The sequence below is a fragment of the Sipha flava genome, unplaced genomic scaffold (genome assembly GCF_003268045.1).
Source record: "Sipha flava isolate LNK unplaced genomic scaffold, YSA_version1 229_pilon_pilon, whole genome shotgun sequence".
Lineage (NCBI taxonomy): Eukaryota > Metazoa > Arthropoda > Insecta > Hemiptera > Aphididae > Sipha > Sipha flava.
In genome coordinates this window covers 548,362-561,192 of record NW_020272866.1, presented here as the reverse complement: position 1 = coordinate 561,192, position 12,831 = coordinate 548,362, and the positions used below count along the sequence as shown (strand labels likewise).

At 28.9% G+C, this 12,831-nt stretch overlaps 1 protein-coding gene across 1 annotated transcript; it reads right to left on the bottom strand.

Moving 5' to 3' along the window:
- Window positions 1–4,899: 4,899 nt before the first annotated feature.
- LOC112683583 (60S ribosomal protein L34) lies at window positions 4,900–11,074 on the bottom strand. Its single transcript, XM_025554666.1, has 4 exons — window positions 10,968–11,074; window positions 10,780–10,852; window positions 10,502–10,699; window positions 4,900–5,055 (listed from the first exon to the last, which is right to left on the bottom strand). The coding sequence occupies exons 2-4, from the start codon at window positions 10,842–10,844 to the stop codon at window positions 4,959–4,961; spliced, it is 360 nt and encodes a 119-aa protein (XP_025410451.1). The 5' UTR covers window positions 10,845–10,852; window positions 10,968–11,074; the 3' UTR covers window positions 4,900–4,958.
- Window positions 11,075–12,831: the final 1,757 nt, after the last annotated feature.

The following is a 12,831-nucleotide window of genomic DNA, read 5'->3' as shown; positions in this document are numbered from 1 at the left end:
TTAAACTGCATATAAAAACTAAATATAAAAATCACTAAATGTAACCAATTCAAAAAATAATTCAACAGTATTTATAATATTATAATATCATGTTATATTGTTTGGAATGATTATCATAATTTTTACATGAGTAAAATATAAACTAAATTTAAAATAAATAAAGAATAAAATACTCATAATATTATTAGTTATTACGTACTGTATTTTCATTTGTAACAATTATTTATATGCCTACGATAACACTTGAATGGGTAATATTTATTTTTGTATTGTTATTTATATGATCAGCATGTGTATTTTAAAAAGTCACGAACGTGTTTAAAAATAACTTAATTTAACCAATATTCTAACACACGGTTTTCTTACGGTTTCCGCACGGCATAGTCGTGATACTTGTGTCCGTTGTCAGTTGTTATTTGTTGTCGAAGTTTATTCGTTCTGTTAATTCTTTTATTCACGATTGTGGTAATGGATAAGAAAAAAAAATAGCTCTTATACTTTTAAATAGACGTCGTCAACGTCGTGTTAGAAATATACGAGAAAGAATCTATTGGATTCACCCATATATACCCTTTTTTGTTTCAATCCTATCTTTATATACATTAGATATTTTATCCCACAATACTGGACGAACTTCTATGAGTGAGATTAATAAATCGACATCCATAATAATTGTTATTATTGTGTGTGCTGGTAGAACAAGGCAGAATGGCAGGAAAAAATGACAGAGATCGCAGAACAAATAATTGACTGTGTACGTCCGTGCCGTGTATGTGTGAACGTTATCGAATAACATAATGCATTACTGATACGTGACGGAAGTTTGAACCGTGTGGACTTGTACGGAAACAACACGGACACGGCGCGGTCGAGATAACGTGTGAAATCTTCCATAAATAACCATACATTAGTGAACCGTCGAAAAACCGTGTACACGGAAACCGTGTGAGTGTGAAAAGGGCCATACACGGCCAATCAAGAATGTCAATCATCTTGACTGATGATAAAAATTCAAACGTGTTTGAATTTCATCAGTCATAAAATTTGACTGTCAGTCATTATCAGTCATACACATACATGGTCAGTCATGAATGTCATTCAAAATTGACCGTGTATGGGGGGCTTTACGCATACCCGTTCAGAACAGTAATATATTACGTCCGACAACTTCGAACGCATCAAAATCCAATAATAAACTACCAGATAAACCAGCTCTATGCATTCTTAAAACTAATGAAAGTGACGAAGTTGGGGCCACCTCGTGGCAGACCAAACAAAGCAAGGCGCCTATCTTCGCCTGGCCATCTGCCTATAACTAAAGAACCAAAAATTTCAAATGAAACTAAATCCTCCTTTATTTCGCCAAATCGCTTCGAGCCACTTAATGACACGGATATTGATGACAGCAACGAAATGATCCACGAGCCTACAAATAATGCACCTCCTCCTCCACCACCAATATTCATATCCTCACCACTGGAATTCAACGAGTTTGCAAAATCAATTGCGCTACTTGTTGGCGAAAATGAATTCGAATTCAAATCTACTGTGAAACATTTGAAACTTACACTTACCTCAATCAGCTTCTATCGTCAAATAATTCACTTACTAAATGAAAGTAAAATTGAATACTTTACCTACCAAGCAAAAGAAGACAAACCATGTCGCTATCAGAAACCTTCATCCAACAACCGATACAAACTTCATCAAAGATGAACTGTCTCAAATCGGATTTTCGGTAAGAAACATCACAAACATTCAGTCCAAAATAACCAAGACCGCCCTCCCTATATTTTTTGTTGACTTGAAACCAGACTCTAGAAATGTAAATATATTTAACTTGTCTTCACTATGCTACATTAAAATAAAAATCGAGGAGCCCCACTCTCGCACGGACCTACCTCAATGCCACAGGTGCCAGGCTTATGGACACACCAAGACCTACTGTAATCGAGAGCCTAGATGTGTCCGCTGCTTGCCAAAAAGTTTGTGCGACACCAAAACATGGTTAAATTCTATATTAGAAGACCATAAATTATAATATATAACTACTATATATTACCTATTAAACAAAAAATAATTTGATAAGTTATGACAAAACAGTATTAACAAAATCATTAACTTAAAAACATTTTGTTAAACATTGTGTGACCTATATATATAAGGGTCTCATGGCAATCAACCGATAATAGAAGTAAAGAATACAAAGAGTCTACATTTAATTAAAATAATTATACCAAACATCTAAATTCAAACATATTCAATTTTATATTTTAATTTTGATGAAGTTTAGACTGAGGAAATAATATACAATACCCCTCAAAACTTTATTTCTGTAATGAGTTACGTGTTCTAACTTTTACTACAATTAGTTCAATTTTTCATGAAAATAATGTAGTTTTGAATACAATTTATACACAAATAAAAATATGACATAATTAATAAATAAACAATTTTATACAATTAAATAATAAATCCAAAAATTACACAATATGAAAGTTTTAACTACTATTTTTAGTAAATGTATTATTGTTTGAAATGAGAAACTTAATATATTAATTTTTTAACGTGAAGATAATTTAATATTTTTATTAAGTACAAATATTAATAGCAGAGTTTAAAATCTTATTTATAAGCTATACCAATTATCCTATTGGTAACCATAATCATACAAGAAATATTATATTTAATAAATATTGATTGAAGATAAGCATTCCTTCACAAATAAATAATGAAATTATACTAAACTAATAATATAAATAATTACTAATGTTACATATGATTTAGTTCTGCATTAGATATTTTTTCTACTTGAAAAATCACAAGTGTTGTAGCTATATAGTTGAAATATTGAGTTCTATTTAATGTAATAAGATTTAACTGCTGTGGAACATCACTGATAATCAACAATAATAAAAATGAATCGCAAAATGTGTTGGTAAGCGCATAACTCAACAACGCCTGGACCAATTTGGCCAAATATTTTTTTCAAATGTTCGTTGAAGTTCAAGGATGGTTTTTACGGCGAGAAAAATTAGAATTATTGCTGGAAAAACCCTAAAAATAGCCCTTTTCTTTTTCTAAAATGGTGCCAAAAATGTATAACTTTTTATCAATTGAGAACGGCTGGGCCGATTTAACTCAAATTTTTTTTAATTGTTCGTAATTTCCAGGAGAAGGTTTTTACGAAAATTTTTTTTGGAAAAGTGCTATTGTTTAATAAATCATAGTTTAATTTAATAATTTTTGACCCAATCAATAACTGCACAATTGAAAATGAATTATTAAATAAAACTATTAAAAAACTATTTAAAAACTATTAATTTTATTTTTGGTAGTAAATGACGGGTATTGCATAAATATTAAACAAAAAAGATCCCGCAACAGATGTCAAAACAAATAAGAATGTTAGTTCGAAAAATTATCATGCATATCGGTTGATGATTAGACGCGACCAGGACAAAATTATTCTACGATATGATGAACTTCGTCAACAATTCATGGTCGAAATGTATGTAAAGATAGAGAGCGAACGATTTTGATACTTGCGATTCAATCAAAAAAAGCTGCGTGCAGATGATTCTCAAAACAATTATTAGATATTGGAGATGGGAAAGTTACTACAGATGAAACGGAATGTATAAAATTACCGACCGATTTCTGCACAATCATTTATTCGCAAGATGCTCTCATTGACTAGATATTTTCCAACGTACACAGACAATACACAAATCATGAGTGGCTGGCAGAAAGGGCAATTTCAGTAGTAAAAAATGTGGACGTCAACGAATTGAATCTCAAGATAAACATTTGTTACCAGGAGACATGGTGTCATACAAATCTATAGATATAGTTTGCTATGCTACTGAAGCTGTAAATTATCTAACAGAGTTTTTAAACTCATTGGACTTTTCAGGCATGCCATCGCATAATTTACAATTGAAGGTTTGTTCTCCGGTTATTTTGCTTCATAATTTGACCTATCACGGTTGTATAGCGGCACGCTCGTGGTAAGTCGTTAAAAAATTAATGTAAAATGTTATCGAAGCCATAATTTTAAATGGCAAATTCCGAGGTGAAAATATATTATTACCATGAATCTCTATTGTACCCATAGATGTGCCAATACAATTTAAACGCCTTAAATTTCCAATTAGATTGGCATTTGCAATGACTATCAATAAGTTTCAAAGCCAAACGATGTCTGTAGCTTAGATTTGAGCACATCATATTTTTCACACGGATAATTATACGTGGTGTGCTCTCGAACCATCCAGTTTGTGTTGGCGAAAGATGGGATAACAAAAAATTTTGTACACTCTGTTGCATTAAGAGATAGATATTGTTTTTTATTAATATTGTCGTAATTAGCGATATATATAATTTTAATGGATCAATTTTAATAAATTATTAAAAAAATAAATGTTTGATGTTTTTTCATTTTTATATTTCGTCACCATTCATAGCACTCCATATCTCTTCCTTACATCCTTATCCTTACCCACATTCTTACATGCTTATATTTAATTAGTTATTTTTTTCTAGCAAAATATTCTCTAGAAATAATTTATATGACAAAACAACGTTTGTCGGGTCAGCTAGTCAACAATAAAAGTAGTCAAATTAAATTCATCAGAAGTAGATGAAATAGAGTAGTAAATAAGTCATCTCCACTTACTCATTATTGTCCCATTATAAAGTTTTGGCAATCAAAAACCGATTATATCAATACTTATTATAAAAGAATAGTATTCAAATATTCTTATTTAAATGGTTGTTTATTATATAAAAAAAATTACTGCAGATAATGTTTTTACCATATAATAAGCCATTTAACATGACTAACATATATCAGGCGACAGTACCAAAATAGGATAACACTAAGAAAAAAAGTGTAGATCTGTTATAAAATTAACATTTATTTATTATTATTTTCAAAATTGGTTAAGTTAAACTATTCATTTAGATTTCAACTTGCTCTTAGTTGAACTCTTCTGGGAACGTAAAACTTTGACAACAATTTTCTGCTCTTCAACCAAAAATGCTCGGAGGATCCTGTAAACCAAAATCACATAAATTTAGTACATAATAATATTTAATTATAGAATAATATTAACAAAACAAGCAACTTAATTGAAATATTAAACCCATTTTATACACAAACTACAAACAAAATATGAATCCCAAAATATTTGTTTATGGTATACTAAAGAGCAGAGGTATTCAAATTCTGTGTTGCAGGAATTGTCATAGAGAGCCAAGTCTAAGAATCAAAATACAATATAAAGTAATACAAATATAACTGTATAGATTATGAAATATATTATGATATAGTAATTTTGAAAAGACATTAAATTTGATAATAGATAAGTTTACACTGTTATTAAAGTTAACACTACCAAATTGATTTTTCTGATTTTAAACTTGGTACGTTTTATGTTTATAAGATGGAGACAATAGACATACAGGTATGATATCCTCTTATTAATTTGAGAGCCACCAAAATTTTGTGAATACACAAAAAAAAATATGGGATGGAAAAGTTTTATTACCTGTGCTACTGATTATAGTCAATGATGAATTCTCACTTGAAGCATTAATTATTAAATTACATTACACTTAACTATTAAGTTTTTTAAATTTTTATGGAATTTTGTTGTGGAAAATAATGAAGAACATTTAAGGATTCAATTTTGTGTAATATTTTTGCACTGCGTCACTCATAAATACTGCAGCTAGTATTTCAATGGCACAGTGGTAATATTGCAGGGATAATTATACACTAGAGTTTGTTTTTCAATAGCTTCAAGTATACAATTTTGAAACACCAATAGATTCAAAGTGGTAGAACAGTTAGGCCTGAAACCATATAGTTCATCAACTAAGAAAGAATTAAGAATTAAGAATGGCTGAATATAATTCAGAAGCAGCTCGTTTGGCAATATGATTTTAGATCGAAATAAACCTATAATTATTTACACTAATTTTATCACCAGTCTTATATACAAGTGACAGAGATAATCTTAAAAACAGATGGAAAATTATGGTAAGTAAACATTTTTTTTTTTATAATATACATTAAACAGGGTACTGGTCTAGTTGACCCCCGCCAGGAAGGCAATTCCCCTGCCACTCAAGTTTAGTTGAAGCCCGCCACTTACATTTTGTATTTTCGATAACCAATAATTTATAAAAAAATGTACGTTATAAATTTATTATATTAATTATACATTATGGTAGTAATAAATACATTTATTAAAAATTATACATTATGGTAATAATAAATAAAAATAAAAAATAATAATAAAAATTATGCAGGTGGCCAAAACTCTGCTATATCCTTCAACATTTTCTTAAATGGATCCCGACCGTTTAGTTTACTCCGCCACATAAATTCTGACAAATAAGAATCTAGGAAGTTTCTCTTAGTCCCTCTATGTTTCTTGTTGCCCCATTTAGCACTTCCCCACATCCTCTCAACATTCTGTGTATGAGCTCCACTTATAGGATCCACAAAGTTATATTTGTGGTTTACTGTTAAATGTGTATAATGGTCGGTTTGTTGTATATTATTATAGGCTCGCCAGGAATCAGATATAATGGTCAATCCAACTCGTATACGTTCGCAAATTATTGGCATTAAAGTATTTTCCAACCGATCGGGTACACATACGACGAAACACTCATTGGTCTCACGACATATGCCACCAAATACCCATTGCTGAGGCAGTATTCGACCAGCATTATTTTTGCGTCTAACAAATAAACTTTCGTCGATCTCGACAATACAACCAACACCTCCTATTTTGGAATCACCTTGAGAAATTTTCCATACACAAACTACCCTCATAAAATTATTCCAATCTACTACAGTAGATTTGCTCATTCCAAATTCATGTTTGCAAAATTCCACTGATGTCAGTTCATGTGCCCAACCATAAATTAAGTGAACAATAGTTGGCAACTTTACCTTGGCACTTTGTATCCAATTATTGGTCTTGAGACCTTTTTCTGCTCGACATGATCTTAAATGACATCGCCACTGACCCCTTTGTGTATCCAAAACCATCTCGTGTCCACTGTTACAAGTCCTAGTCTTATGGATAATATTTTGGTTTTGCAAAAAAATGATTGCCGATGAAACATCATGCACGTCACTATAAATTTGTCAGAAATTCATTTTCTTTTTGTTCAGATGACGACAACTGAATAACTGAGGTAGATACTTCATATGTTATATACGGCACCCGCTGTTATACCTATCTTATATAATTAATTTCACTACACGGATTTTACCAAATATAATTCTTAAAATATCTATTTTAATCTATAATTTTTTATCTGCACTCTGCAGTATATCAGTATATTATACATTTTATAACATCAAAAATACGAGAGATAAGTAAGTAAGTGGCGGGCGTCAACTAAACTTGAGTGGCGGGGGAATTGCCTTCCTGGCGGGGGTCAACTAGACCAGTACCTTAAACAGTATTTATTCACCTAATTATAAATAAAATCCATTCATCTATGTCTTTTAACAAATTCATAGGTAACTTCATTATACTAATCTAAATCTTTTTTTGTTGTTATTATTAATAATTAATTTTTAATAGATCTATTCAATAAATCTTGATTTTGTGTTAATCGTTAATAATTGTGTATTTAACTATATAATTATGTAACTATATTTAAACACACCTATACCTTTAATACCATATTTGTAAACTATGTAAAATTGACATTTTGGTGTTTAATAAACAATAATAATATTAATAAGATTTGATTAATTTCGTTGCTGAATAAGATCTTTTGACTGAAGCAGTTGTACTAGGAATAGTAAGGATAAGTTACACATTCACAAGATTACATTACACAGGAAAATAAATATACAACAGAAATAATAAGAAGAATAGCTCTGGCTAAACAAGCATTCTCTAAAAAGCAAAATCTCTTAACAAGCAGGCATGTATCTTTTAGAATTAAGAAATCGTTTATTAAAATATTTGCTTGGAGTCTGTTATTATATGGAAGTGAAACTTGGACTTGGAGTGCCCTAGACACAAGAAGAATAGAAGCATTTGAGATGTGGACGTGGCGTAAAACGATGAAGTTGGACAGAAATGAAATCGAACAAGGAAGTTTTAAGCTTCAGGAGCCAAGGAAAATTATCAAAATTAGAGAAACAAGGAAAATTAAATATTTTGGACACATAATGCAACACAACACGTTCATTATAAATATTATGGAGGGGAAGATAAATGGAAAGTGGTAGAGGATGATCAAGAAATACAAACGTAGATAACACAAATAAGTATACATAAGTATATTCTTACCAAGTTATGAAGCAATGAAGAGATTAGCAGGAAAAAGAGAAGAATGGTTTCAGCGACAAGACGAAGCCTTTAGATAGTAAAAAAAAAGTCCTATTATCGAACCTTCTGTATCAGAAAATGTGCATCAAAAGTATTTTTAAGCACTCGATGTAACTCTTCCAACTGCTGTATAAATAATAATAGTCGCACCACACTACCTACTATACTAGATACAAGCCAGGTAATCAAAATCCGAAGTGCTTCTGTCAATATATTGCATATTTTTATGATCTTTATTTATTAGTTTTGATATCCATTACTATAAAATTATATTACAGATAATGGAGTATAATAAATGAATTTAAATAAAATAAATTTCTTTTTTCTTTTTGAGTAGACATGTGGATCTTAACTTCCTTGCCCTGACCACACACCACTGAATTGAAATATAGTTGCAATAAAAATAAATTTCCACTAACTTAAAATATGTTTAATTTTTTAATTATTTAATGTACAGCATCATGTAGCCTTAGATTAAAACTTAATAGTTCTAAGAGTGTTCAACTGCTGCAATTACTTTAGGGAATTTGTATCGATTAAATCACAACAGCTTTAATGATGTAACCTTCTTTACTCCCTTATTATTTATTATTATAATAAAATAAATCTTAATATATTACATGAACATGTCAACAGCAATATGAATAATCTGTGATTATGCAGTAATACCTAAATCCCTAGTCATTGCACATAATTCTAAAAATGTCAAGGCATTGAACAAAATGCTAAAATAGGAGTAAGTAATACAGTACAAACATTAATTACAGAATATACTTTATAGTATCTATTAACTTATCACTTAAATATATATATGTAAGATCTGCGATTACGAATAATAAGTTGCTCCATTCACTGACATTTAAATGTAGACTGAGTATATAATACACATAATATATTAATTTCATATTCATATTTTCCATTAAGGTATTATACTACATTTTATAATTGACACTTAACATTTTACAACAAATAACATAAAAATAGTCAAAATTAATAAAAACTTTGAAAATCAAAGCAGGAAATAAAAAGAAGAAAAGTTTTGTTAAGTAAAAATGTAATAATTTTAAATAATCAATGAGACAAAGTTGTTTTAAAAATAATAAATATATGAAATTTGCAATGAAAATATTGTTTTGTTATTCAAATATCACTCACAAAGTTGCATATAGTAAAAATAGAATAAAGTATTTAATATCAATAATGGCAAATATGGCAGTTTATATAATTCTTAGGAATTTCGTAATGCCTATGTTATATCTAAAACAGTTGTTTAATTCACATTGTCTAAAACTAATAGATATTATCCATACTCCTATGAATTACACATAATACTTAAATTATTCATATTGCCAGTAGATATATTATAAATACATACACTAAAGTATTTATATTTAAGCACCCACTTTAAAAATAAAAAACCATTATTTAAACTTAACTTTAAAAATATAAAACACTTTTTTTTAAATGTTAAAACTATTTGTTGTTTAAAAATGTAATGTTAAAAAAAAATAGTACCACAAAATCATAATAATTTAAAATAAAAATTTGAGAAGAAATTTCTGGATATTTAATGCCAACATTTGTTTTTGAAACTATTATTATAACAATTATTAGTTATAATAAAACAGAATGTACATAGCGATGAAATGTCAATTTATAAGACAAAATTAATATGACCATCATACTATATACATCATTTACATAAATAATATCTATGTTAAAAAAATAATATATTAATTTTCAAATATTTCTTCCTAATTGAGATATGACATTATTCGGTAATTATTTTGCTACAGAATGTATTAGTAATACTACATGTTATTAAAGATTTTCTATAATTGTTTCTTCTATCATGGATGAAAATTGTCATGACCATTAGCAATTTCATATTGGACATTTATAATTCATTTCACTTCTAAATACATGATTTAGATCTGATAGTTGATAAAACAAGGACATCAGATTAAAAAAATTTGTTAAGTTAAAAGTTATCAAATTGCAAAAACAAAATTGAATATTTCAAAGAATTTAAAAAAATATCTACAGCACTGAAAAAATATACTATTTTCAAAGGAATAACTGATCTATAGTTAAGCTGATGAAGCAAATTCCAGACTAAATATTCTTACTTCTCACGGACACAGCTGTGACACAAAACTCCACCGTACGCACGCTTGACTGTCTTCTTCCGCTTACACATACGACTCTTTTCAATAGCTCTGGCAGGCTTGATACCATGCAACTTAATTTTACAATTACCACACTTGGGTACACGCTTTGGCTTCTTCAAGTATTGATAGACTAACCTTCCACCTGGAGTGCGCACCCTAAAATGAATTATGTACGTGAAATACAATAAATACGACACAAGTGTTCTTCTACCGCTTAGGTTTAGTCCAATACTCACATACGCCTCCTGTTACTCTTAGTATTGTACGAAAGCCGCCTCCTGAATACTACACTTTGGCCCATGTTTGGTTCTGAAAGCAATTACAGACCAAATATAAATAAAGTAAAGTGAAACACACAACACCAAATTAACGGTGTAGAAATTTAATTAGATTGAAATGGATAAAAAAAAATAATTAAGTTCACCTTAATAGTAGCTGTAGCAGAGAAAAAGTAATGGGTAGAACCGACACGCTAGTGTGACAATAGTCAACAAAACACTAACCAACAATGATAAGATGTGCATGGAACAAACTACAATATCATGGAAGAACATATGAAATATAAATACGATAACTTCAAATTTCCCTTTTTATCGACGACGACAAAATAGTCGTTGAACTTAATATTCATTGTGATCCGAGGAATGATTTGGCCTTGAATCAATAAATAAAAAACAATTATTACTAACATGTTGTTATAGTGATAGTTGAAATAAACAGTAGAAAAACAAAATTAATTATTTAATATAAAAGTATTTCAACAATGATAGAACAATAAATATTTTTTTACCTTCATTAGTAATTTTTCTTTAACTAAGGCCTTCATATTTTTGATTAAATATTTTATTTTAATAATTTCCAATTTTGTACACAATTAAAATAAATGTATATTCATTATACACCTATGAATAACGAATACTATGAACTTTTAAGGTTTTCGATAAAAATAAATTATATAATTTTAATACGCTCCTAAAAAACTGAAAACTTGAAATAATTTTAGCATACATTAATTAAAGGATCATTTAATAAATTTAAATTTAGTAATTACAATATAATCTAATCACTAAACCAAGTATACAGATTGAACATAATACAATCACAATTTAGTTGTGACAGTTAATCATTTACTATAATTTATAATAATTCAAGCCTGGATTAAGGGAGGCAGATGGGGCCTTGGCTCCTGGCTCACAACGGATATCAAACAATAATAGGCCTCTGGCGGATAGTACGTTTTTTTTTATTATTAAATCAGAAATATTTGGATAAAATACATTAATGTTTCATATAGGATATACTATATCAATAATAGATAATATGTTATACAATCATAATATCCACAATATCGTCTATTTTTTGGTAGAATGATAATGGTAATGAGGAATTTATAGGAATACTCGAGTACCGTGAATACCGTCGATTACGATTACAAATTTACATAAGTTGAAATATTATTAGTAGGTATTTAAGATATAGTTATAAAACTGTTTTTGATTATAAAACATATACCTAACTATTTTGTTATTACTAGGGCTAGGATTTATATGCAATAAAAAATTGTATAATACGTATTTTATTCACCAACATTTGCAAAAATATATAAAAACAAATTTTTATTATTTCTAAAATTATTTATTAAAATATATATTATTTTTAATTTATCATAACTTGTTATTATTACATTAAATATTAGTTTATACTAAGGAAATACTTCTACGAAAACTTCTACCTACTTATACGAAAATTCAATTTTAGTGATAAACCTTTCATTAGGGCAAATCGGCCTTTGAAAAATATCTTTAAGGCTATAAAGCCTGTTTCACAGCCTTTCCCAACGTTCATACGTGGCGTTTTTCAACTTAAATAGTATAATTAAAAAATGTCAAGGCTGTGAAACATACCTTATACGTCAGCAAAAAATCTGGACCTGGCCGTTAAGCCAGGCCTAAAATTTTTGGCCCGTGTAGACCTCTAATAAGTACATCGTTAAATAATGCATAAATAATTATATCGGTCGTCCAATCAAGATAAGGTCATATATGAAGTATATTACGATGGTTCGAAAAATAAATGTCCATTAAATAAATACCATTTAAAATTAGCAATATTATAAAAACTTAAATATTTAACAAGATTCTCAAAAATGTATAAATATGAAATGATATGCAGTATGTTCAAAATATACAAAAAAAAAAAAATAGTTCTATTTAATCGAAAATAGGCCATATTGTAGACATTCTGAAAACTAATCAATTTGGACTTAAGGAAAAAAACATGGAAATGCA

What these genes read in the sequence shown, in the direction of transcription:
- LOC112683583 (XM_025554666.1), bottom strand. Translation starts at nt 10,844, where the DNA reads ATGGGCCAAAGTGTAGTATTCAGGAGGCGGCTTTCGTACAATACTAAG. An exon ending in AAGAGTAACAGGAGGCGTAT is followed by an intron (nt 10,700 to 10,779) that starts GTGAGTATTGGA and finishes AATTCATTTTAG; the next exon opens with GGTGCGCACTCCAGGTGGAA. An exon ending in CACAGCTGTGTCCGTGAGAA is followed by an intron (nt 5,056 to 10,501) that starts GTAAGAATATTT and finishes TTTGGTTTACAG; the next exon opens with GATCCTCCGAGCATTTTTGG.